Source organism: Cervus canadensis, chromosome 1, assembly GCF_019320065.1.
Source record: "Cervus canadensis isolate Bull #8, Minnesota chromosome 1, ASM1932006v1, whole genome shotgun sequence".
Lineage (NCBI taxonomy): Eukaryota > Metazoa > Chordata > Mammalia > Artiodactyla > Cervidae > Cervus > Cervus canadensis.
This window is the reverse complement of record NC_057386.1, coordinates 109,708,171-109,734,512: the sequence shown is the minus strand read 5'-3', so window position 1 is coordinate 109,734,512 and position 26,342 is coordinate 109,708,171. Positions and strand designations below refer to the sequence as shown.

Below are 26,342 nucleotides of genomic sequence, written 5' to 3'. Positions count from 1 at the left end.
CATACATTGACACGAACCAGCAATAGATTTACACGTATTCCCCATCCCGATCCCCCCTCCCACCCCCCTCTCCACCCGACTCCTCTGGGTCTTCCCACTGCACCAGGCTCGAGCACTTGTCTCATGCATCCCACCTGGGCTGGTGACCTGTTTCACCATAGATAATATACATGCTGTTCTTTCGCAACATCCACCCTCATCTTCTCCCACAGAGTTCAAAAGTCTGTTCTGTACTTCTGTGTCTCTTTTTCTGTTTTGCATATAGGGTTATCATTACCATCTTTCTAAATTCCATATATATGTGTTAGTATGCTGTAATGTTCTTTATCTTTCTGGCTTACTTCACTCTGTATAATGGGCTCCAGTTTCATCCATCTCATTAGAACTGGTTCAAATGAATTCTTTTTAATGGCTGAGTAATATTCCATGGTGTATATGTACCACAGCTTCCTTATCCATTCATCTGCTGATGGGCATCTAGGTTGCTTCCATGTCCTGGCTATTATAAACAGTGCTGCGATGAACATTGGGGTGCACGTGTCTCTTTCAGATCTGGTTTCCTCAGTGTGTATGCCCAGAAGTGGGATTGCTGGGTCATATGGCAGTTCTATTTCCAGTTTTTTAAGAAATCTCCACACTGTTCTCCATAGCGGCTGTACTAGTTTGCATTCCCACTAACAGTGTAAGAGGGTTCCCTTTTCTCCACACCCTCTCCAGCATTTATTGCTTGTAGACTTTTGGATAGCAGCATCCTGACTGGCGTGTAATGGTACCTCATTGTGGTTTTGATTTGCATTTCTCTGATAATGAGTGATGTTGAGCATCTTTTCATGTGTTTGTTAGCCATCTGTATGTCTTCTTTGAGAAATGTCTGTTTAGTTCTTTGGCCCATTTTTTGATTGGTCCATTTATTTTTCTGGAATTGAGCTTCAAGAGTTCTTGTATATTTTTGAGATTTAATCCTTTGTCTGTTGCTTCATTTGCTTTTATTTTCTCCAATCTGAGGGCTGTCTTTTCACCTTACTTACAGTTTCCTTTGTTGTGCAAAAGCTTTTAAGTTTCATTAGGTCCCATTTGTTTAGTTTTGCTTTTATTTCCAATATTCTGGGAGGTGGGTCATAGAGGATCTTGCTGTGATTTATGTCGGAGAGTGTTTTGCCTATGTTCTCCTCTAGGAGTTTTATAGTTTCTGGTCTTACATTTAGATCTTTAATCCATTTTGAGTTTATTTTTGTGTATGGTGTTAGAAAGTGTTCTAGTTTCATTCTTTTACAAGTGGTTGACCAGTTTTCCCAGCACCACTTGTTAAAGAGGTTGTCTTTTTTCCATTGTATATCCTTGCCTCCTTTGTCAAAGATAAGGTGTCCATAGGTTCGTGGATTTATCTCTGGGCTTTCTATTCTGTTCCATTGATCTATATTTCTGTCTTTGTGCCAGTACCATACTGTCTTGATGACTGTGGCTTTGTAGTAGAGTCTGAAGTCAGGCAGGTTGATTCCTCCAGTTCCATTCTTCTTTCTCAAGATTACTTTGGCTATTCGAGGTTTTTTGTATTTCCATACAAATTGTGAAATTCTTTGTCTAGTTCTGTGAAAATACCGTTGGTAGCTTGATAGGGATTGCATTGAATCTATAGATTGCTTTGGGTAGAATAGCCATTTTGACAATATTGATTCTTCCAATCCATGAACACGGTATGTTTCTCCATCTGTTTGTGTCCTCTTTGATTTCTTTCATCAGTGTTTTATAGTTTTCTATGTATAGGTCTTTTGTTTCTTTAGGTAGATATACTCCTAAGTATTTTATTCTTTTTGTTGCAATGGTGAATGGTATTGTTTCCTTAATTTCTCTTTCTGTTTTTTTCATTGTTAGTGTATAGGAATGCAAGGGATTTCTGTGTGTTAATTTTATATCCTGCAACTTTACTATATTCATTGATTAGCTCTAGTAATTTTCTGGAAGAGTCTTTAGGGTTTTCTATGTAGAGGATCATGTCATCTGCAAACAGCGAGAGTTTCACTTCTTTTCCTATCTGGATTCCTTTTACTTCTTTTTCTGCTCTGATTGCTGTGGCCAAAACTTCCAACACTATGTTGAATAGTAGTGGTGAGAGTGGGCACCCTTGTCTTGTTCCTGATTTCAGGGGAAATGCTTTCAATTTTTCACCATTGAGGGTGATGCTTGCTGTGGGTTTGTCATATATAGCTTTTATTATGTTGAGATATGTTCCTTCTATTCCTGCTTTTTGGAGACTTTTAATCATAAATGAGTGTTGAATTTTGTCAAAGGCTTTCTCTGCATCTATTGAGATAATCATGTGGTTTTTATCTTTCAATTTGTTAATGTGGTGTATTACATTGATTGATTTGCGGATATTGAAGAATCCTTGCATTCCTGGGATAAAGCCCACTTGGTCGTGGCGTATGATTTTTTTTAATAATGTTGTTGGATCTGTTTGCCTAGAATTTTGTTTAAGGATTTTTGCATCTATGTTCATCAGTGATATTGGCCTGTAGTTTTCTTTTTTTGTGGCATCTTTGTCTGGTTTTGGAATTAGGGTGATGGTGGCCTCATAGAATGAGTTTGGAAGCTTACCTTCATCTGCAATTTTCTGAAAGAGTTTGAGTAAGATAGGTGTTAGCTCTTCTCTAAATTTTTGGTAGAATTCAGCTGTGAAGCCATCTGGTCCTGGGCTTTTGTTTGCTGGAAGGTTTTTGATTACAGTTTCGATTTCCTTGCTTGTGATGGGTCTGTTAAGATCTTCTATTTCTTCCTGGTTCAGTTTTGGAAGGTTATACTTTTCCAAGAATTTGTCCATTTCATCCAAGTTGTCCATTTTATTGGCATAGAGCTGCTGGTAGTAGTCTTTTATGATCCTTTGTATTTCAGTGTTGTCTGTTGTGATCTCTCCATTTTCATTTCTAATTTTGTTAATTTGGTTCTTCTCTCTTTGTTTCTTAATGAGTCTTGCTAATGGCTTGTCAATTTTGTTTATTTTTTCAAAAAACCAGCTTTTAGCTTTGTTGATTTTTGCTATGGTCTCTTTAGTTTCTTTTGCATTTATTTCTGCCCTGATTTTTAAGATTTCTTTCCTTCTGCTAACCCTGGGGTTCTTCATTTCTTCCTTCTCTAATTGCTTTAGGTGTAAGAGTTAGGTTATTTTTGGTTTTTCTTGTTTCTTGATGTAAGCCTGTAATGCTATGAACCTTCCCCTTAGCAGTGCTTTTACAGTGTCCCATAGGTTTTGGGTTGTTGTGTTTTCATTTTCATTCATTTCTATACATATTTTGGTTTCTTTTTTGATTTCTTCTATGATTTGTTGGTTATTCAGAAGCGTGTTATTTAGCCTCCATATGCTTGATGGCTTGGAGAATTTAAAGCATTACTTTACTAGTGTGTGAGATGAGTACAATTGTGCGGTAGTTTGAGCATTCTTTGGCATTGCCTTTCTTTGGGATTGGAATGAAAACCGACCTTTTCCAGTCCTGTGGCCACTGCTAAGTTTTCCAAATTTGCTGACATATTCAGTGCAGCGCTTTCACAGCATCATCTTTCAGGATTTGAAACAGTTCAAGTGGAATTCTACCACCTCCTCTAGCTTTGTTCATAGTGATGCTTTCTAAGGCCCACTTGACTTCACATTGCAGGATGTCTGGCTCTAGGTGAGTGATCACACCGTCGTGATTAGCTGGGTTGTGAAGATCTTTTTTGTACAGTTCTTCTGTGTATTCTTGCCACCTCTTCTTAATATCTTCTGCTTCTGTTACATCCCTATAATTTCTGTCCTTTATTGAGCCCATTTTGCATGAAATGTTCCCTTGGTATCTCTAATTTTCTTGAAGAGTTCTCTAGTCTTTCCCATTCTATTGTTTTCCTCTATTTCTTTGCATTGATCACTGAGGAAGGCTTTCTTATCTCTCCTTGCTATTCTTCGGAAGTCTGCACTCAAATGGGTATATCTTTCCTTTCCTCCTTTGCTGTTCGCTTCCCTTCTTTTCACACTATTTGGAAGGCCTCCTCAGACAGCCATTTTGCTTTTTTGCATTTCTTTTTCTTGCGGATGATCTTGATTGCTGTCTCCTGTACAATGTCATGAACCTCTGTCCATAGTTCATCAGGCACTCTGTCTCTCAGATCTAGTCTTTTAAATCTATTTCTCACTTCCACTGTATAGTCATAAGGGATTTAATTTAGGTCACTCCTGAATGGTCTAGTGGTTTTCCTCACTTTCTTCAATTTCAGTCTGAATTTGGCAATAAGGAGTTCATGATCTGAGCCACAGTCAGCTCCTGGTCTTGTTTTGGCTGACTGTATAGAGCTTCCCCATCTTAGGCTGCAAAGAATATGATCAATCTGATTTCAGTGTTGACCATCTGGTGATGTCCATGTGTAAAGTCTTCTCTTGTGTTGTTGGAAGAGGGTGTTCGCTATAACCAGTGCGGTCTCTTGGCAGAACTCTATTAGCCTTTGCCCTACTTCATTCTGTATTCCAAGGCTGAACTTACCTGTTACTCCAGGTGTTTCTTGACTTCCTACTTTTACATTCCAGTCCCCTATAAATAAAGGACATCTCTTTTGGGTGTTAGTTCTAAAAAGTCTTGTAAGTCTTCATAGAACTGTTCAAGTTCAGCTTCTTCAGCATTACTGGTCAGGGCATAGACTTGGATTACCGTTATATGGAATGGTTTGCCTTAGAAACAAACAGAGATCATTGTGTCGTTTTTGAGATTGGAACGATCTCAAAAATTTTGAGATTTTAAGCTGTTAGTTTAGGGTAATTTGTTATGCAGCAGTAGTTAATTAATGCACTGCCAACTTTGGGCCATGTCTTTATCCAGGGGCGCCTGTCCATTTAGTCCAATTTTAGCCAGAATCTGCTAAGTGAGTTTAGAAAAAATAACACACCCTTGATCGGACCACCCTCAGTATCAGATCAAATTCCTTATCACCCACCTCAGTATCCTATCACCCTTGCCTAGGTCAGCAATGATCCTCTCACTTCAGCCAGAATCCACCCTCACCCTGAGGTCCACCCACCCTGTTGCTGTTGTTCATTGCTTTTCAGTTGCCCAGTCTGTTTGCAACCCCATGGACCCACCCTGTTCCTTAGCTATCAATCACAACTGTGTCCCTGAGTCAGACTTAAGCTCAATCTCCGTCCCCTAGTATAAGCCCCCATTGTAGTACCCTTACCTTGAATAAAGTTTTTCTTGCCACCTTTAGTAAGTGTTATGAATAATTTTTTAACATTTCCAAGTTCTGTTACTAAGAATTACCCTCAAATGAATACTTTCATACCTTTACTTTTTATACTATATTCATTTGGGGGAATAGCTTTCAAGAATTAAAATATTTCATGTTTTTACCATACAAACAGAAAATATCTTTTTAAAAATATATTTATATATCTTTAAAAAAATACCTATGTAGTAATCTGGAAAAGATGTGTATATAGACATCAGAGCTCCAAGGAAAACTTAATTCTCAATAAAATATAAATTAGAACTAAAACATTCAGCCTGTAAATAGTGAAATGTTTGGAATTAACTTGCCAAAAATTATACAGAGAATGAAATTAATAAAAAAAAGAAAATCTATACTTAAAAATATTTGGGATCCAGACAAACCTGCTCTTTAAATAAAGATATGTCAAGTCCTGAACGCTCTATAAAAAAAGAAACACTCATTATCTTGTAATAACCTACTTGGATCTGGGACAAGAAACTAGCCTTGTTCTCTGAGAATTGTCAAATTTTAAATAAATTCCACACAATAGATTCCTGAGGTACATACTGGTTTATAGTAAGTCTATTCCCAATTGCAGTAAACAGATTCTGACACCACGGAGTGCACCCTGATCATCCGTGTGATCAGGAGGGCTGTGGAGCTGTGCTCCCTCCCCTGAGATCAGGAGCAGGAGGCTTTCCGATGCGCCTTCAGCAGAGTCCGTGGACCATCCCAGCAGGCGGATTGTCCCCCAGGGCATGAACTCTGCTCCTGAAGGGTCAGAGCAGAGACCCTGAGGAGTGAGGGGCAGCGGTGACACATCCCAGGATGCAGGGGCCCCGGGAGTGGTTCTCCTGAGCCCACAGGCCCTCCCGTCCTCTCCTCTGCACCCCATCGGAGCACTTCCTATTTCAGGGCTGGGGTGGTCTCTGGACTGTCAGGAGCAGGGGCTCCCCAAGAAGTGCCCACGTCCCTCTGCCTGTGATGCCCCTGATGAGCCCAGATCCGAGGGCACCATCTCCTGCAGTGGGAGCAGCGGGGACACGGGGGTCCCCATGGCAATGATGACAAGGGACTCCAGGCAAATTCCCTGCCTTTGTGACCCAGGACAGAGGTGAGGGACACTCAGGGGTTTGGCCCTGTTCTCCTCTCCAGGTGAAGGAGACCCTCCCCCTTAGGATGCAGCTCTCAGACTCCTCACTTGCTCATTTTCTCCTCTTTTCCCTCATGACCTCTCCCACTTTTCCCTCCCTGGTTCCTTGTTTGAGATGATATTGGATAAATATCACTATTTTGGACACAGACCATATAAACCCACTCTCATTATATTTATGGAGTTTAACAAATGAATGTCAGCCATGTCCAGCGAAGATCAGGTAACAGGTCAGAAGGATTTCTCAATCAGGAATGAAAGAAGAGCCCTGACAAGGATGAGATTCCCATTTATAGTTATAATCCTTTACATCAAGCGTTTAATATTGAAAGCTTACAAAATCGAGTCAAAACATCTTTAAATATCTGAGTCAAAAAGTACTGAGAGGACCATGTTCAAGGGTAAATGAGAACCCCTGGGCGTGATCAAGGGAAGATCTGTTATCCCTGGGAACCTCATATTCTCTTGCTGCTGCTGCTAAGTCGCTACAGTCGTGTCTGACTCTGTGCGACCCCATAGACGGCAGCCCACCAGGCTCCGCCGTCCCTGGGATTCTCCAGGCAAGAACACTGGAGTGGGTTACCATTTCCTTCTCCGATGTGTGAAAGTGAAAAGTGAAAGTGATGTCACTCAGGGAAAGACATAAATAGGAACAGAGGGGTGCACTCCGGGTGGGACGGTACCTAGTGACCATGCAAAACCAACATCAACCACATATCAACCCGGGAGGGAAACTCAGGCAAAACTGTGACCAGGTACAAACCATAGGCATGTGGGATTCTTAATCCTGGAACCTGGTTCAGGTGGTTGTGTTCTGATAGTGAACCCAGGAGCGAGGCAGAGCAAACTCAGACCTCAGGGAATCCTGAAATTCATTTGTTTATCAGCATCGCATTAAACGGCCTGAAGTCAAAGTTACTTGGAAAAATTAATGACCAGCCCCAAACTCCACGGAGAGGACTCATTCTACTGCCCTGGGCAGTGACATCAGAATGACCCTCCTGCAAGTGTGAGAAAGCCCTTCCAGGAGGCTGTGGTGTGAAGTGGGGGAGGAGGAGGTCTGAGTCCAGCAGGGGGCGCTGTGGGGCTGGTCCTGAGAGCTCAGGGTCCTGGCCAGGCAGGCTGGCACCTCCTCCCCTGGCTCTTACCCACGCGGGCAGCAGGGTCCTCACAGGAGGGTGACGTTCCTGCACCTGGGCCCCCAGGGGACACGGCAGCTCTCAGCTCAGAGCCACAGGCTTGCCTCTCATTTCCTGTTCTTCTGTCGAATCAGTACCCAGACCTAACACCCAACCAAGGAGAGAGGGAGGATCATACAACAAAAATGGACTTCCTGCAGTAACCTCGACCTCCAGGGATACCTGGACAGGGGATGAGAGACCCCTGCAGAGGGGCTGCCCCGTTGCCCACAGAATGCCCGGTGTTCACAGTGGGAGAGGGATGCAGGCAAGGACCCTTTGTCACCTTCTATGTCATTTGAAATTATCCCTGTTGTGTTATTTGGCAATTTCAACATTTTAGAGTGAACAATGGAAACTTATATTGTTTCAGGTTTTGTGGCTTCGTTAATTGTTCCTTTCCTTTATGTGACCACTTCTTCCATCTAAAAACTTGAGCTATATGAAATCACATATTTCCCAAAGCTATCATCAGTACATTTGTACAATAAGAAAAGGATTAACTAGGAATATCATATTTTTTACATCTATGAGTCGAGGTTCTCAAACAACTCTGACAAAATTCGTGTGAATTTTATTAAACAGCTACTTTAGCACTAAATCTAACATGACTACAAAATAAGATTAGTATTTAACATTTTTAATGTTAAAGAAAGAAGAGATGAACAAGACTTTTCTTAAAAAAAGAAGAGATGAACAAGACTTTTCCCGTCTCTTCCGCACACGTTAACACTTGAGATGTCTGAGCTCTTTCTCGTCCTCGTTGCCCCCACATCCCTCCTCCTCCCGAGTCCATCGGCTCCACAGCAGAACCACAGGGAAGGGAGTTTTACAGTGTCCACAATGCTCAGCACACCTACCTGTTCACACATGGTGCTTTTCTATTTCCGATGATGAGACATGTATGCCAACTTTGTTGGAACTGAACTTGCAAGCTATCATCATTGCATGATGACCTGGTGACCTTTTCCCCTACAGGTCTATTGAAGCTACTCCACATTGTCATGGTTTTTCTAGCACAGGAGGCCGTCACCCCAGGCCTGTGTCTCTACATGTCACTCTCAACCCCCAGCCCTGATTCACCAGCGCTGGGACTAGGGACACTTTACAAGATGGTGTTCAAGGGCCACGCCTTTCCCTTCACTCCAGACACAGGCTCTGGGATTTCCTCCTGGGCTCAGGGCTGGAGGGACAAGGACGGACAGCTCACACAGGTGGGACGCAGCGGTTCCCTGAGAAGGACAGAGAGTGTTCTAAAGATGGACTCAGGTTTGGGAAAGGCTAGATGAGTACAGCAAGAGAGGAAGACTTGCAAACTCCTCCTTCAGCCTCAGATACTCTGGGGAGGAGACGAAGGACTGAAATCACCAAGGTCACAGGAGCACATTTGCTGAAAGACGTCGCCCCATCACTCAGAGGCTCCTTCCGGTTCTGTCCCCACTCTGTGTGAGGTCCAGCATCGGCCTCCTTCAAGTCCCCCCACCCCAGGGGAACTCAGGTGCCCTGGGCAGGAAGAGGAGGAAGTGATTTGCATGAGGCCCCTCCTCCTCCTGATGGGCTGGAGGCATGAAAAGGCCCAGGACCCCACCTCCAGCCCAGGAGGCTGAGGAGCCCACGTCCTGGGAGGGTCCCCACCATGGCCTGGACGGTGCTTCTGCTCGGGCTCCTCACTTACGGCTCAGGTCAGGGGCCGAGACTCTGCACCCTTGGGCCACCTCCATGCACGGTCTCAGGGCCCTTGTCTTGATAATAACACCTGTCTCTCTCTTGTCACTCTTAGGGGTAGATGCTCAGACTGTGGTCCAGGAGCCAGCAGTGTCAGTGTCTCCAGGAGGGACGGTCACCCTGACCTGTGGCCTCACTTCTGGGTCAGTCACTACCAGTAACTACCCCGGCTGGTTCCAGCAGACCCCAGGCCAGGCTCCCAGAACTCTTATATACTATACAAACAGCCGCCTCTCTGGGATCCCTGATCGATCTCTGGCTCCATCTCTGGGAACAAAGCCGCCCTCACCATCACGGGGGCCCAGCCTGAGGACGAGGCTGTCTATTACTGTGCTCTCTACACCGGTAGTTACAATAATACCACAGTGATGCAACTTCATGGGGAAGCACCACCAAAACCTGCCCTTGTGCTCAGAGGGCTCAGGGCTTTGAGGCGGAGGGCAGAGAGAGGGCGGAAATGCTCAGCAGCCCGTGGGGAGGGGTCACCCTCTGGGGTCCCATCTCCTTCCAGCGGTTCATGGCCCCGCGCCTGCTCCTGTCTCTCCTCTGAGGTGTCCAGCTCTTCCAGGGGACACCTCTCCGCCCATAAAGATGTGGAGGGGAATCAGGTCCACATTTTATCAACAACACTGAGAGTCAGAGTCCCCAGCACAACCAGCATGACTCTCCTTGCTGACTTTGGTGATGACCCTTGATGACCTCTAGGGCTGCAAGATGAAATCCAGCAACTGCACCCTGGCAGGGGTCTCAGCATCACTGTGCGGGGACCTGGTCTCCCTGCCCCTCCTGGCTAAAGCGGGCAGGGCCCCATGACCCTGGGGGTCAGGTGCCACTGGGGCTCCAGCCCATCACAGCCTCCAGTCTGAGCCTGGCCAGGAGTCAGGCTGGTCAGCTCTCCAGGTCCCCATCCCAGACCTTGGCAGCCAAGGAGGGGCTGAACTTCTAGGCCAGCCCCCAGCCTGAGAATGACCAGGGGGACAAGCCAGGCTCGTCTGTCCCCCGCTGACTCTGCCATGTGCTGCGCAGGGAATTAGAGACAATACTGTCAGTGACACAGCCAGAGTTCAAGGAGCCAATGCGTGGAATGTGGTCAAGGTCCCTGTGAGTGAATCTGAGGCTGTAGAAACATATGCATCTTCAGAGGCTCCAAAACTTAGTAACAAACGGATTTCAGGGTTTCAGCAAGAGGATGTTATTTCCCTGGCTTTTCTTTTCTCTTCCATTAGGAGGAGGTGGTCATAAGCTCAGAGGGTCTGACCTGGAGTGGCCGGTCCCCAGGGTCAGCGGCCTCTACCTCCCCCTTCCTCTGACCTTGACACGTACCCAGACCTCGGATCTGAGTGCCCTTCTGTCCCTGCAGGGAGGCCACCTCACTTGCCCTCACATCTCAACTGACCCCTCCCAGTTTTGTCCAGGCCCCTATGCTGTGTTCCCTCCCAGGATACGGGGACAGGACTGGGGTCCTCTCAGCGTGGAGCCCCCAGGGCATCAGCACTGGCTTAGGAGGGGGAGCAGAAACCAGGGGAGCCTGAGGGACGGTGACCGTGGGGCCGGCCCCCTCGCTGCATCAACAGTGCTGATTAGGAGGTGGGGGCGGGCAGTGGGCACTGCGGTCGCCCCTCCCCCTGGTGTCCTGAGACCACGGAGCTCACGGGGCTGAGCGACCACCGACCGCAGCACAGCTGCCCGGCTCAGCCTGGCTGCCCCTCCCTGAGGGCAGCAGGAAGCAGGGTCTCAGCGTCCCCCTGGGTGGAAGGAGCTGCTGACAGGAGTTGCCCCAGGCTCCCAGGTGGGGGTCAGCAGCACAGAGAAGTGGGGTCAGGACCCCCCTTTGCTGGGCCAGTGGACAGCGGACACATACCATTGATTCATGGACTGTTGGTTGGAAGAATGCAGGGCAGCCCTTCCGTCCTCCGTTTCCCCACCATGACCATTCCCCGAGCACATCACCAGGGGGCGCTGTGCACCTGCTCAGAACAGGCCGACCCAGAACACACCAGATGGTCCCCTGACCCTGCCCCAGGGCTCACTGGACTGAGCTGGGCGTGACAGCTGGTGCTTCCTCTCAGGGAACAAACTCAGAGCCCGGCCCCCGGCCTCCCGCTGGGAGTGAAGCTGCACACGGCGCCCAGGACCCACAACTGGAGGGTGATGGGCTCAGGGCGTCATCAGGCCCCAACCGCTTCCCAGGAGCAGAGGAGGGGAGGCCCCCAAGCCCACCCCTTGCACCGCTCCCTCTCCCCGCAGCCTCCTCTGCTGCTCCCCTGCTCTTTCCTAAGAGCACCCCTCTGACCCATGACTTTCCTCTCCGGTGCTGGGCTCCTCTCCCCAGCCCTTCACCAGCGCCCTCCTCCTGCAGACCAACGGCCCTCTACCAGCAGGGGTCGGGGTCCAGTCTTCCTTGACCAGACGCTCACCTCCTTGTCCTCCCTTGCGGCCTCTCTAGCCCTCCTACCGGAGAAGCCTCAGGTCTCCAGACGCTCAGGTCATCCCCTCCCGGCCAGGGCTCTCACTGCTGCCTTACCGGGCCTCCTTTACCTCAGCTTATCGTCCTGTGGACCCTTCTGAGTGTCCGAGATCAGCAGACCTGACCCGTCACGCACTTTCCCTCAACTCAGCTCTGAGGTGACCTATGGCTCCCGTACCTCAGCCCACCCTGTTTTCACAAGCTGCTCAGAGACAAACCCTCCCCAGCCGAGATGCAATATGTGGCAAAACGAGCTGGTTCTAGCCCTGCCTCACTCAAAGTCCAAAAACGTTAAGAATGCAAATATCTTTGTAAAAATATTATTACTGGATAATATTTAAAATTTCCTAGGATACCTATGAAGTCATTTAAAGAGAACTTTTTAATAAAAAATGAACTTACAATCATAGTTTTCCAAAACTGTATCCTAGTGAATGAAAAATTAAAAGAGAACATAGATTTTCCCTCAGTTTAATTCATGCACAGATTATAAGGAACGACTGTAGATTTTCCCTAATCCATTACCACATTCTGGTTCATTTAAAGTCTCACACGCCCAGAATGTATACCTATGCCAGTGCAGGGCAAACTACAGTCACCTGGTCTTTTCGAACCAATCACTTCGAACTCTGCCTTCTCTAACCTGCTATTTGGGATGGTTGGTCCTAAGAGCTATTGTGTATCAGGATCCCTGGGGACACACGCTGCTCAGAGCCCTTCAGAGTCTCAATGAAAACTGCCAGGAGCATCACCAGGCCTGCTCCCTGCAGCCTGTGCCCTGTGCCCGCAGGAGAGATGCCCAGGAGGGGTCAGTTCATAAGACAGGACATGGGCACGGGGTCCAGTGTGGGGAAAGCTTCACACACAGCAGGTTCTGTTCAGTTCAGTAGCTCAGTCGTGTCCGACTCTGTGTGACCCCATGGACTGCAGCATGCCAGCCCTCACTGTCCATCACCAACTCGTGGAGTTTACTCAAACTCATGTCCATTGATTCGGCGATGCAATCCAACCATCCCATCCTCTGTCATCCCCTTCTCCTCCTTCCTTCAGTCTTTCCCAGCACCAGGGTCTTCTCAAATGAGTCAGTTCTTCACATCAGGTGGCCAAAGTATTGGAGTTTCAGCTTCAACATCAGTCCTTCCAATGAACGTCCAGCACTGATGTCCTTTAGGATGGACTGGTTGGATCTCCTTGCAGTCCAAGGGACTCTCAAGAGTCTTCTCCAACACCACAGTTCAAAAGCATCATTTCTTCGGTGCTCAGCTTTCTTCACCGTCCAGCTCTCAACTTTTCCATGACTACTGGATAAACCATAGCTTTGACTAGACAGACCTTTGTTGGCAAAGTAATATGTCTGCTTTCTAATATACTGTCTAGGTTGGTCATAGCTTTTCTTCCAAGGAGCCAGCGTCTTTTAATTTCATGGCTGCAGTCACCATCTGCAGTGATTTTGGAGAGCCAAAGAATAAAGTCTGTCACTGTTTCCACTGTTTCCCCACCTATTTGCCATGAAGTGATGGGACCAGACGCCATGATCTTAGTTTTCTAAATGTTGGGTTTTAATCCAACTATTTCACTCTCCTCTTTCACTTCCATCAAGAGGCTCTTCAGCTCACACACACAGTGAAGATCCAGGCGTTCAGCAATGCAGAGTCCCACCTCAGGCCTCTCTCCACACGTTCATCCCCTCCTCAGAGAAGTGCCCCCTCTTCCTCAGGGCTGAGGGGACACACAGAGGAAGTAGGACTCTGCCCCCCAGGGGGAAGGCCCACAGAGGAGGGCCCCTGCTGTCCTGCACAGAAGGAGACCCACCTTCCCGCTCTGGGGCCGGCACTGCCCTGACCTGATCCTGATCTGAGAGGAATCTGCATCTCAGACGGCCCTCGGTCCTGACCCCTGAGCAGTCATGGAAGCCATGAACAGACTCGCCCTGAGGATTTGAGGGGAGTCCATGATGGCCCTGAGCTCACGGGGACACAGAAGGGGCACCTGGCCTGGTGCTAAAGAGGGGACAGCGCCCAGAGCAGGGGCAGGATCTGTCCTTGAGGGCTCTGGTCTCCAGGTCACAGGATGTGTGTCTGGGCCTGGACGAGGGGCGGGGGGCGCTCGGGGTCCATTCCTGAAGATGGCTGGCGGGAGGCACGATGGGCCCCCTGACAGAGCTCCCTGACGAAGCCTGGTGGCCTCTGCTCAGGGCTCCCAGCTGTGACCTCTCACTCCTGGGCCCCACAGAGCCCCATCCCTGACAACCCTCTGGCCGCCCTCAGGCATAGAGACCAGGCCCAGGGCCCAGCGAGGGGTCAGTCTGATGCATGCGATCATCTGCATGAAAGGACCCTCCGCCTCTCAGAGTATGAAGAGGGGAAGGAGCGGTGTGGGGACACTCTGCTCAGCTGTGGGGCCACAGAAGGCAGGATGCCCTGACCATGTCCACCATGGCCTGGTGCCCTCTGCTCCTCACCTTGGTCACTCTCTGCACAGGTGACTGGATGGCGGGACAGGGGAAGGGTCTTGGGAAGACACAGGGGCCAGGCTCCCTTCTCTCGTGTCTGGACCCCAGAGTCACCATCTCTGTCTCTCCCCCTTCCAGGATCCGGGCCCAGGCCATGCTGACTGAGCCGCCCTCCGTGCCCGGCACGGAGGGTTGGGACAGAGGGTCCCCATCTCTTGTGCTGGAAACAGGAGTAACACTGGGGGTCATTATATGAGCTGGAATGAACAGCTCCCAGGATCGGCCCACAGACTCCTGGCTAGTGAAAACACCAAACAACTCTCAGGGGTCCCAGATCGATTCTCTGCCTCGAAGTCTGGCAAGTCGGCCTCTCTGATCACTTCAGTTCAGGCTGAGGGCAACACTGATTATTACTGTTTCTCCTTGGCTGATGGCTTGAAAAGTTCCTCAGTGCTTCAGGCCAGAGTGGAAAGAGACAAAATTCTGCTTCCCCCACAGCCATGGGGCTCCCAGGGCAAGGCGTTTGCCCCTCCCTTGCTGGAGTCCCTGAGAGCACGGAACCCAGGGGACTGAGTGTCCCCTGCCTGCAGAACAGCTGCCCCCTCAGCTCGACTCCCCTCCCCAGGGCAGCATCTCACAAGGGGTGGTCACACACCCCTGGATGAAGGAGCTGCTGACAGCAGTTGCCCCCGGTTCCCAGGTCGGAGTCAGCAGCACAGAGCAGGGGGGTCAGTGCCGCCCTTGCTGGGTCAGTGGGCAGTGAATGCATATCCCTGACCTTCCGCCACAGAAAGATGTCCTGTTAAAGGAAAAGGAAATGGAACTCAGAGTTTCTTCAAGTAATTTCCACACAGTCCAAGATCCAGTAAAAATTGTCACTTCGATCAAGAACCAGGAAACTAAATATTGAAGGGAGGTGAGACAGCATAGACATCAATGCTGAGATGCCTCAGATGATGAAATCAGGTGACAGATATTTTGAGGGACAAATCATCAAATCTATCTGCTGAGCAAATACAAAAACTCTTGGTTCCAAAGGATAAGGATATAAATGGAAGGGAAAAAAAAGGAATCATGAGAACAAGTTTGTTAGAATAACCTGAAAATACAATGGGTGAAAATAAAAAAGTTCTCTGTATAGTATCAAAAAAATGTAATATTTATTATTTAATTCATTTATTTGTTCATTGGTAATGTATTTGGTGAGGGGAAAAAAGGCTGCCCTTCCTTCCTAACAAGGCTTCCTAAATGTCACCAGTGGTAAGGAACCCGCCTACCAATGCAAAAGACATAAGAGATGTGGGTTCTATCCCTGGGTTGGGAAGATCCTCTGGAGCAAGAAATGGTAACCCAATTCAGTGTTCTTGCCTGGAGAATCCCATGGACAGACGAGCCTGGTGGGCTACAGTCCAAGGGGTCTCAAGAGTCAGACAGGATTGAGAACCAAGCAACTGAGCAGCACCTCGCTCACACTTTCAACACCGTGAACGTTCCAGAGTTCGACAGCAGGGGGCGCTGTTTATCAGCTCAGAACTGGCAAAACCTCAACACACCAACGCGGTCCCTTGACTTGACCCTGCAAGGGGCTCAGTAGCCTGAGTTGGACGTGACAGCAGGTGCTTCCTCTCAGGGGACAAACTCTGAGCCACGGCCTGGAGGCCTCCTCCTGGGAGTGATGCTGTACATGGAGCCGAGCACCCAGAATTGGAGGGTGAAGGGGTGAGGTGGTCATCAGTCCCCACCCTCTTCTCAGAAACAGAGGAGGGGAGGAGCCCCCGGAGCCCACCCCCTGTACCCCTCCAGCTCTCCTCAGCCTGCTCCTGCTCCTCCCCATCTCTTTGCTAAGGGTTTCCCCTCCCGTTCCCCTCATTCACGACTTTCCTCCCGATCCTGGGCCTCTCTGTTTCTACAGACCTACAGTGTTGACCTCCATGGTGATGACCAAGTTCACTCTATCAGAAGATCATGGACATGTTTCCAAATCTTCCTGAACTTTACACTCACTTCCTCGGCCCCTCCTTGAACCTCTCTAACCCTTCCTCCCCGAGAAGCCTCAGGGTTCTGGCTCTCAGGTGTGACCCCAGCTTTCCCCTCCATGCTCCTCCCCAGGTTCCCCTTGTGTCCCAGGGGATTTTGAATCCCTCGTGTGGCTGATTTAGCCCCTGGAAACTCACACTCTGTCCTGTGTGCCATCGAGTGAGGAATCAGGTGGGGAGAGAAACCCTGGTCCTGAGACCTGGGAAATGATTCCTGGCTGAGGAGTGCCTGTGCTCAGCTGCTGTGGGATTGATTTTATGCACAGTGAGCAGAGAAGCTGTTGGGGCCCTCGGCTGGGAAAGCAGAGGCTCTCCTAGGGTTCTGCCCCCGGGGCGATCACTGCTGCTTCTACTGGACCATGTCTAAGTCAGGTTTGCTCCCTATGGTCACGTCTGAGTGTCCTGAGAACAACGACCTGCCGTGTCCTGTCCTGTCCCTCATCTCAGATCTGAGACCCACCCATGGCTCTGATAATTCAGTCTGCCCTGGTTTCACAGATAGAACATCCCGCTACGATGTAAAAATCCCTCAGTGGAGATGCCATATGTGTCAGAAAGTCTTTAAAATTATCTTGTTTAAAGAACACAGGCTACAAGGAAATTTATGTTTTAGAAATAGTACCATGGCAATGCAAAATTAAAACAGAAGCAGAGTTGGACACAACTTAGTGATTTAACAACAACATCTTCAGTTAAATTTAGGCATCTATTTTAAGTGATGGCCTTAGACTTTTACTAATCCATGAACACATTTTGGTCCATTTAAAATCTCAAAGTCACACATCCACTGTGTAACACTCACATACACTACAGGGTGAGGTACAGTTGGCTGTTTTTTCCCATCCCGACACAGCCTGAAGGGTGTAATTTCAAAACCACTTTGGGGGAAGTTGACTCTTTTTTTTTCATTTATTTTTATTAGGTGGAGGCTAATTATTTTATAATATTATAGTGGTTCTTGCCATACATTGACATGAATCAGCCGTGGATTTACATGTGTTCCCCATCTGAACCCCCCTCCCACTTCCCTCCGAATCCCATCCCTATGGGTCACCAGTGCACCAGCCCCGAGCACTTGTCTCATGCATCCAACCTGGACTGGCGATCTGTTTCACACTTGATAGTATACATGATTCGATGCTGTTCTCTCAGATCATCCCACCCTCGCCTTCTCCCGTAGAGTGCAGAAGTCTGTTCTATACATCTGTGTCTCTTTTTCTGTCTTGCATATAGGGTAATCGTTGCCATCTTTCTATATTCCATATATATGCATTGGTATCTGTATTGGTGTTTATCTTTCTGGCTTACATCACTCTGTATAATGGGCTCCAGTTTTATCCATGTCATTAGAACTGATTCATGTGTATTCTTTTTAATGGCTGAGTAATATTCCATTGTGTCTATGTACCATAGCTTTCTTATCCATTCGTCTGCTGATGGACATCTAGGTTGCTTCCATGTCCTAGCTATTATAAACAGTGCTGTGATGAACATTGGGGTGCACGTGTCTCTTTCAGATCTGGTTTCCTCAGTGTGTATGCCCAGGAGTGGGATTGCTGGGTCATGTGGCAGTTCTATTTCCAGTTTTTTTAAGGATTCTCCACACTGTTCTCCATAGTGGCTGTACTAGTTTGCATTCCCACCAACAGTGTAAGAGGGTTAACTTTTCTCCACATCGTCTCCAGCATTAATTGCTTGTAGATTTTTGGATAGCAGCCATTCTGACTGGCGTGTAATGGTACCTCATTGTGGTTTTGATTTGCATTTTTCTGATAATGAGTGATGTTGAGCATCTTTTCAAGTGTTTGTTAGCCATCTGTATGTCATCTTTGGAGAAATGTCTGTTTAGATCTTTGGCCCATTTTTTGATTGGTTCATTTATTTTTCTGGAATTGAGCTGCAGGTGTTGTTTATATATTTCTGAGATTAATCCTTTGTCTGTTTCTGCATTTGCTGTTATTTTCTCCCTTTCTGAAGGCTGTCTTGTCACCTGGCTTATAGTTTCCTATGTTGTGCAAAAGCTTTTAAGTTTAATTAGGTTCCATTTGTTTATTTTTGCTTTTATTTCCAATATGCTGGGAGGTGGGTCATAGATGATCTTGCTGTGATTTATGTGGAGATTGTTTTGCCTATTATCTCCTCTAGGAGTTTTATAGTTTCTGGTCTTACATTTAGACCTTTAATCCATTTTGAGTTTATTTTTGTGTGTGCTGTTAGAAAGTGTTCTCGTTTCATTCTTTTACAAGTGGCTGACCAGTTTTCCCAGCACCACTTATTAAAGAGGTTGTCTTTTTTCCATTGTATAGTCTTGCCTCCTTTGTCGAAGATAAGGTGTCCATAGGTAAGTGGGTTTATCTCTGGGCTTTCTATTTTGTTCCATTGATCTATAGTTCTTTCTTTGTGCTAGTACCATACTGTCTTGATGACTGTGGCTTTGTAGTAGAGCCTGAAGTCAGGCAGGTTGATTCCTCGAATTCCATTCTTCTTTCTCAAGATTGCTTTTGCTATTCGAGTTTTTTTTATTTATACAAAATGTGAAATTATTTATTCTAGTTCTGTGAAGAATACCGTTGGTAGCTTGATAGGGATTGCATTGAACCTATAGATTGTTTTGGATAGTATGCTCATTTTCACAATATTGACTCTTCCAATCCATGATCACGGTATATTTCTCCATCTATTTGTATTCTCTTTGATTTCTTTCATCAGTGTTTTATAGTTTTCTATGTATAGGTCTTTTGTTTCTTTAGGTAGATATACTCCTATGTATTTTATTCTTTTTGTTGCAGTGGTGAATGGTATTGTTTCCTTAATTTCCCTTTCTGCTTTCTCATCATTAGTGTATAGGAATGCAAGGGATTTCTGTGTGTTAATTTTATATCCTGCAACTTTACTATATTCATTGATTAGCTCTGTTAATTTTCTGGTAGGGTCTTTAGGGTTTTCTATGTAGAGGATCAGACTCTTAATAGCTCTGATTACGAGGTCAGGATGTGTGTTTGTGCCAGGACACCAGGGGGCGATCGGAGGCCTTTCCTGAGTGTCTGGACTGGTGAGAGCAGAGACCAGTCCCCTGGTCCTTCCTGGTTTTTTCTGCTCAGGGTTCCCGCTGTGAGCTCCCAGCCCCAAGCCCCACACAACCCCACGTCTGATCATAACTGGCCTCCCCCAGGCACAGGAAGCTGACCCAGGTCCCAGAGGTCATCAGAGCATTGTGGGAGTTGGGGGGAGGATGGTCATTTGCATGAAAGGCCCCTCCCCCTCTCAGAGTATGAAGAGGGGAAGGAGCGGTGTGGGGTCGCTCTGCTCAGCTGTGGAGCCACAGAAGGCAGGACGCCCTGACCGTGTCCACCATGGCCTGGTGCCCTCTTCTCCTCACCCTGGTCGCTCTCTGCACAGGTGACTGGATGGGGGGACAGGGGAAGGGGCTTGGGAAGACTCTCGGGCCCTGCTCCCTGCTCTCGTGCCTGGACCCCCGAGTCACCATCTCTGTCTCTCTCCCTTCCAGGATCCTGGGCTCAGGCTGTGCTGACTCAGCCGTCCTCCGTGTCCGGGTCCCCGGGCCAGAGGGTCAGCATCACCTGCTCTGGAAGCAGCAGCAATGTTGGTTATGGTAATTATGTGGGCTGGTACCAACAGCTCCCAGGATCGGCCCCCAGAATGCTCATCTATGGTGCAACCAGTCGAGCCTTGGGGATCCCCGACCGATTCTCCGGCTCCAGGTCTGGGAACACAGCCACCCTGACCATCAGTTCGCTGCAGGCTGAGGACGAGGGCGATTATTACTGTTTATCTGGTGACAGTAGTAGTTATCATGGCACAGTGCTCCAGGCCTGGGGGGAAGTGAGACAAAAACTTGCTCTCCTCCAGACATGGACCTCCTGGGGCTGAAACATCTCTGTCAAAGGAGACACTGTAGCAGCAGCTCTGAAATGGACATAAATCGTATTTCATTTCACAGGTGGGAAGAAGAATGTTTGGCGGTACTTCACAGCTTACTGCCAGAGTTTTCACCCCAACGCTCTCAGCTGCTCTTCCCAGTCCTTCTAATCCATGTAGGACCATTTAGTGGAAAGCAAATTTCTTCAAACCACCATGTTCAAACACTATCATTTTAATTTCTGATCTTGAGTAGTGTGTTTTCCTATTATTTTCAACTGATAATGTAGCAGAATCTCAACTTAATGGCTGTATTGTTAGCTGTCGTCTATAAGGTTGCAGGTATATGAATTCTACCCCTGGTTATTCTTGGTTTCTCTCACACAGGACAGCTAAGCCGCTAGATCTGGTTGGTGTGGGTGTCCACACCACAGCCCTGATGCCCTGGACTGTTGACACCATCAGTGGTGTGTCATGGTACGTGTGTGGGGAGACCCCTGTCCCCCCCAGACCACAGGTGACGCTGTGGCTCCTTCCACCCTGAGCAGGGACATCACTGTCGCCGCTGTGCTCCGTACTGGGACCAGCAGAAGCCAGCGAGGCCTCCTCAGTCCTCCTGTCCTACCACTCAGACTCCAGGAAGAACCAGGCTCCGGGGTCCCCCGTGGGTTTTCTGGATCCAAAGGTGTCTCAGATGACGCAGGGCTCCTGCTCGTCTCTGTGCTGAAGCCTGAGGCCGGGGCTGACTCTGACCGTGCAGGCTGGTACAGCAGGGCTTCTCACAGAGACACAGGCAGATGGAAACTGGGATGAGAACCTCAGCCTGTCAGGGGCTTGTTCTTAGAGAACTGTCAAATTTTAAATAAGTCCACAGAATCACTTTATTCCTGAGCTATGCTCTGGTTCATAACAAGTCCTCTCCCAATTGTTCAGTCAGTTTTGCTGAAGTCTCAGAAAATGTAAACAGATTCTGATACCTCTGAAGTGCACCCCGATCATCCGTGTGATCAAGAGAGCCGTGGGGCTGAGCTCCCTCCCCTGAGATCAGGAGCAGGAGGCTTTCCCAGATGCGTCTTCAGCAGATGTGGACCATCCCAGCAGGTGGATTGTCCCCCAGGGCGTGAACTCTGCTCCTGAAAGGTCAGAGCAAAGACCCTGAGGAGTGAGGGGCACCGGTGATACATTCCAGGATGCAGGGAACCCCGGGAGTGGTTCTCCTGACCCAAGGTGCTGGCTGTGTCCTGCCCTCCCCTCCTGTCCTCTCCACCTCATCGGAGCATTTCCTACTTCAGAGTCGGGGTGATCTGTGGACTGTCACGAGCAGGGGCTCCACAATATATGCCCATGTCCCGGTGCCTATGATGCCCCTGATGAGCCCAGATCCGAGAGCACCATCTCCTGCAGAGGGAGCAGTGGGGACACGGGATCCCCATGGCAATGATGACCAGGGATTCCAGGCAAAGCCCTGCCTTTGTGACCAGGACAGAGGTGAGGGACACTGAGAGGTTCGGCCCTGCTCTCTGGCTGCTGGTGGGTCCACACGCCCTCCTTGATCACTTTGGACCCCATCCTGATGAGGAGACTGGTCATCAGTGTCACACACCTAATCACTAACTACAGCCACAAGGAATTCCCGTGTGATGGGGATGTCTGATGGAAGTTTGCCCTCTACTCCAGGGTGGGACCCATCATGGCCCTGAGCCTGACGGTGCCCTCAGCAGTGCTGGGTTAGGTCTCTGCTGCCACTTGTGCTGTTAAATCCAAGCAGTCTCACCTCCTATCAAGGTGCATCTTTATGGGGTCCATGAAATTGTCTCCTTTTCTCTCTGGTCTCCAAATCCAAGCAGAATGCCCATGTGCCCAGATTCACAGAGTCCCTCACAGGTACTGAGCAGGATGCTGAGGAAGGAGAAGTCCAGCATCTGTGCCCTGGATCCCAGGGGTCCTCTCCCATCCCCCGAACATTCCTCTCCTGCTCCAGGCTTTGTGCTCTGCCTCAACCCTGACCCTTAGGGAAGCTGGGTCCATCCTTTCCCCGGGGGTTGCTCCCCTCCTCTCCAGATACTGGGAGACCCTCCCCAGTAGGGCACGCCTGTCACACTCCTCACTTGCCCATATCTCGTCTTTTGCCTCATGGTCTCTCCCACTTTTCCCTCCCTGGCCCCTTGTTTGAGATGATATTGTATAAATGTCACTATTTTGGACACATACCTTATAAACTCACCTCCATTAATTCTCCATGGATTCTAACAATTGAAGTTTAGAAGGTTAGATTTCACTATGTCAGTTAAGATCAGGTAACGGTCATAAGGGTTTCTCAACCAGAGATGAAACAGGAGCCCATACAAGGATGAGATTCCCATTTATAGGCATAATCTTTTATACCAAACATTTAATATACAAAGATTACAAAATTAGACTAAAAACATCTTTAAATATCTGAGTCAAAAAGAAGCACTGTGAGGACCATGATTAAGGATAAATGAGAACCCCTGGAAGAGATCAAGAAGAGATTTGTTGTACCTGAGAGCCTCCTATTCCCTTTGCAAAGAGAGAAATAAGAACACAGCCACGCAGCCTGGGTTGGGAAGGTCCCGGGAGGCCCTGCAAATTCAGCCTTGACTACACATCAACCTGGGAAGAAAACTCAGACAGAATCATGACCAGGCACAACCCACGGGCACGCTGGGTGTTTGAATCCTGGGACTTTGTTCAGGTGGTTGTGTTCTGGTAGTGAACCCACGAGCTAGGCAGAGCAAACTCAGACCTCAGGGAATCCTGAAATTCATTAGTTCATCAGCATACCGTTCAGGGGTCTGAGGTCATTAGGTACCTGGAAAAATTAATGACCAGGCCCAAACTGAACGAAGGGGATTCATTCTACTGCCCTAGGAGGTGACATCAGAATGACCCTCCTGCAAGTATGAGAAAGCCCTTCCAGGAGGCTGTTGTGTGAAGGGCGGGATGAGGAGGTCTGAGTCCAGCAGGGGGCGCTGTGGGGCTGGTCCTGAGAGCTCAGGGTCCTGGCCAGGCAGGCTGGCACCTCCTCCCCTGGCTCTTGCCCCCGGGGGCAGCAGGGTCCTCACTGGAGGGTGACGTTCCTGTACCTGGGCCCCCAGGGGACGCGGCAGCTCTCAGCTCAGAGCCACAGGCTTGCCCCTCAGTTCCTGCTCCTCTGTCATGGAATCAGTGCCCAGACCTGACATCCAACCATAGACAGAGGGACGGTCATACAGCAATAATGAACTTCCTGCAGTAACCTCGACCTCCAGGGATACCTGGACAGGGGATGAGAGACCCCTGCAGAAGGGCTGCTCCATTGCTGACAGAACGCCCGGTGTTCACAGTGGGAGAGGGATGCAGGCAAGGACCCTTTGTCACCACCTATGTCATATAAAAATGTTCCCTATTGTGTTATTTGGCAATTTCAACATTTTGTAGTGAACTATGGAAACGGATATTGTTTCAGTTTTTGTGGCTTCCTTACGCATGCCTTCCTGTTTTATTAATACTTTATATTCACACTTGTAACATAAAATATATGAAATCACAAGTTCCGCCAAGCTGTCATCAATAGGTTTGTATAATAAGAAAAACATTAAGTAGGAATACATATTATTGACCTCTACGAGTTGAGGTTTTCAAACACCTCTGACAAATTTCATGGGAATTTTACTATATAGCTACTTCAGCAGCAAATCTAACATAAATACAAAGTAAGAGTAGTATCAAAGAAACAAGAGATGAACAAGACTTCTACAGTCTCTTCCACACGTTAACACTTGAGATGTCTGAGCTCCTTCTCGTCCTCGTTGCCCCCACATCCCTCCTCCCTCCTGAATCCATGGGCTCCACAGCAGAACCACAGGGAAGGGAGTTTTACAGTGTCCACGGTGCTCACCACACCTACCGCTTTCACACACGGTGCTTTTCTATTTCTGATGATGAAACATGTATGCCAACTTTGTTGGAACTGAACTTGCCAGCTATCATAATTGCATGATGACATGGTGACCTTTCTCCCTAAAAACTACAGGTACTCCACTTGTCATGGCTGTTCACAGCTCGGGAGGCCGTCACCCCAAGCCTGGCCGTGTGTCTCTACATGTCACTCCCCACCTCCAGGCCTGGTCCCCCCACCGCTGGGACTAGAGGCACTTTACAAGATTGTGTTCAAGGGCCACCCCTTACCCTTCACACCAGACACAGGTTCTGGATACTCTACTGGGCTCAGGGCTGGAGGGACAAGGCTGAACAGCATCACAGAGACGGGACACAGCAGTTCCCTGAGAAGGAGACAGTATTCTAAAGATGGGCTCAGGTTTGGGAAAGGCTAGTTTACTGGGGCAAGAGAGGATGACTTGCAAACTCTTCCTTCAGCCTCAGACTCTTCAGGGAGTAGACAGAGGACCGAGGTCACCAAGGTCTTGGGAGCACATTTGCTGAAAGACGTCACCCCATCACTCAGGGGCTCCTTCCGGTTCTGTCCCCACTCTGTGTGAGGTCCAGCATCTGTCTCCTTCAAGTCCCCCCAGGGACCTCAGGTGACCTGGGCAAGGAGAGGCGGGAAGTGATTTGCATGAGGCCCCTCCTCCTCCTGATGGGCTGGAGGCATGAAAAGGCCCAGGACCCCACCTCCAGCCCAGGAGGCTGAGGAGGCCATGTCCTGGGAGGGTCCCCACCATGGCCTGGACGGTGCTTCTGCTCGGGCTGCTGGCTTATGGCTCAGGACGGTCGGGGTTCTGCATTCTTGGGGCACCTCCAAGCAGGGTCTCAGGGCACCTCATCGCCATAACAACCCCTTTCTCTCTTCTGTCGCTCTTAGGGGTAGAAGCTCAGACTGTGATCCAGGAACCGTCACTGTCAGTGTCTCCAGGAGGGACGGTCACCCTCACCTGTGGACTGAGCTCTGGGTCAGTCACTACGTACAACGAACCCAGCTGGTACCAGCAGACCCCAGGCCACGCTCCCAGAAATGTTATCTACATCACAAACACCCGCCCCTCTGGGGTCCCTGATCGCTTCTCTGGCTCCATCTCTGCGAACAAAGCCACCCTCACCATCACGGGGGCCCAGCCCGAGGACGAGGCTGACTATCACTGCTTACTGTACAAGGGCAGTGGTACTTACAGCTGCAGAGTGATGGGAGCTCATGGGGAAGTGCAAATAAAACCTGCCTGTGCTCACAGGGCTCAGCCTTTAGAGGCAGGAGAGGGCGGAAGTGGTCAGCACCCCTATGGGGACGGAGGCTCCGGATCCATCCCCTGTCTAGTTGTTCACGGCCCTGCGCCTCCTGCAGTCTCTCCCCAGGTGTGTCCAGGTCCCCAAGAGGACGGGTCGAGGGGCTCAGGTGCACATTTTATCAACAACATAGAGACTCAGAGACCCCCAACAGCCAGCACGGCCCTTCTTGTTCAGAGTTTCAAGAGACATACTCAATTTCGTTAACTTGATGATGGAGTATAAAGTAATCCCTAAACACTTCTTTATACGTGTGCAATAGCCTGATCCACAGAACACGTGCCGGTCTGATTATACACCACGTGCTCACAGTCATCGCCCTGAAGCTATCATGGAAAAGAAGCTTTGAAAGCCTGCAAGTCTGATACTGCCCCAGACAGCTCCTGCTCTCTGGAAGTCTTTTCTCAGACGTCTAGGCTTTTTTATTTTCAAACCTGACATAGTTTTAATATTTTAAAACGCCATATTAAATTTCTATGAATTTTATTGACGACCATATTGGTAGCTTTTTCAGCACACATACCCGTGTATATAGATGTATGAAACGTATATGCATACATGTGGAAGCACGTATGCACATGTATTTGACGATGAAAGTGCTGCTCCCTGAGAGGCGGGACAGTCGGTGTCAGTCGCTAACTGTGCTCACAGCACACGGCATGGCTGGGTGTGCTCCTGGGCTGACGGTGAGCCGGCATCAGCCCGGCCCAGCACCACTTCCACCGAGAGTTGGTCTGTGGGGACCATAAGGGGCGCTGTGGGTCTCCCCAGGGTCTGACCTGTGGGCAGCCCCTGCTGTGTGGCCCCCGCCCCCACCAACTACTAGGTCTGGATGAGTGGGTCTCTGTGTGTGATGGGCACTCAGCAGGGTGTCCTCTCTGGCCTGGGCAGGGTCCCTGCTCACAGGCCACTGTGGATCCCGGGAGATGCTTCCTCCTGGTCGCTCCTGGGGGGCAAACTCTGAATCTCCCCGCCTCAGTCCGAT

At 48.8% G+C, this 26,342-nt stretch overlaps 1 gene segment (V, D, J or C); it reads left to right on the top strand.

The window, feature by feature from the left end:
- Nucleotides 1–26,342, top strand: part of LOC122440814 — a 44,688-nt gene that overhangs the window by 9,940 nt on the left and 8,406 nt on the right. The window contains 1 exon segment of the V gene segment in view: nucleotides 19,746–20,042. Within this exon segment, the coding sequence occupies nucleotides 19,746–20,042 (297 nt within the window).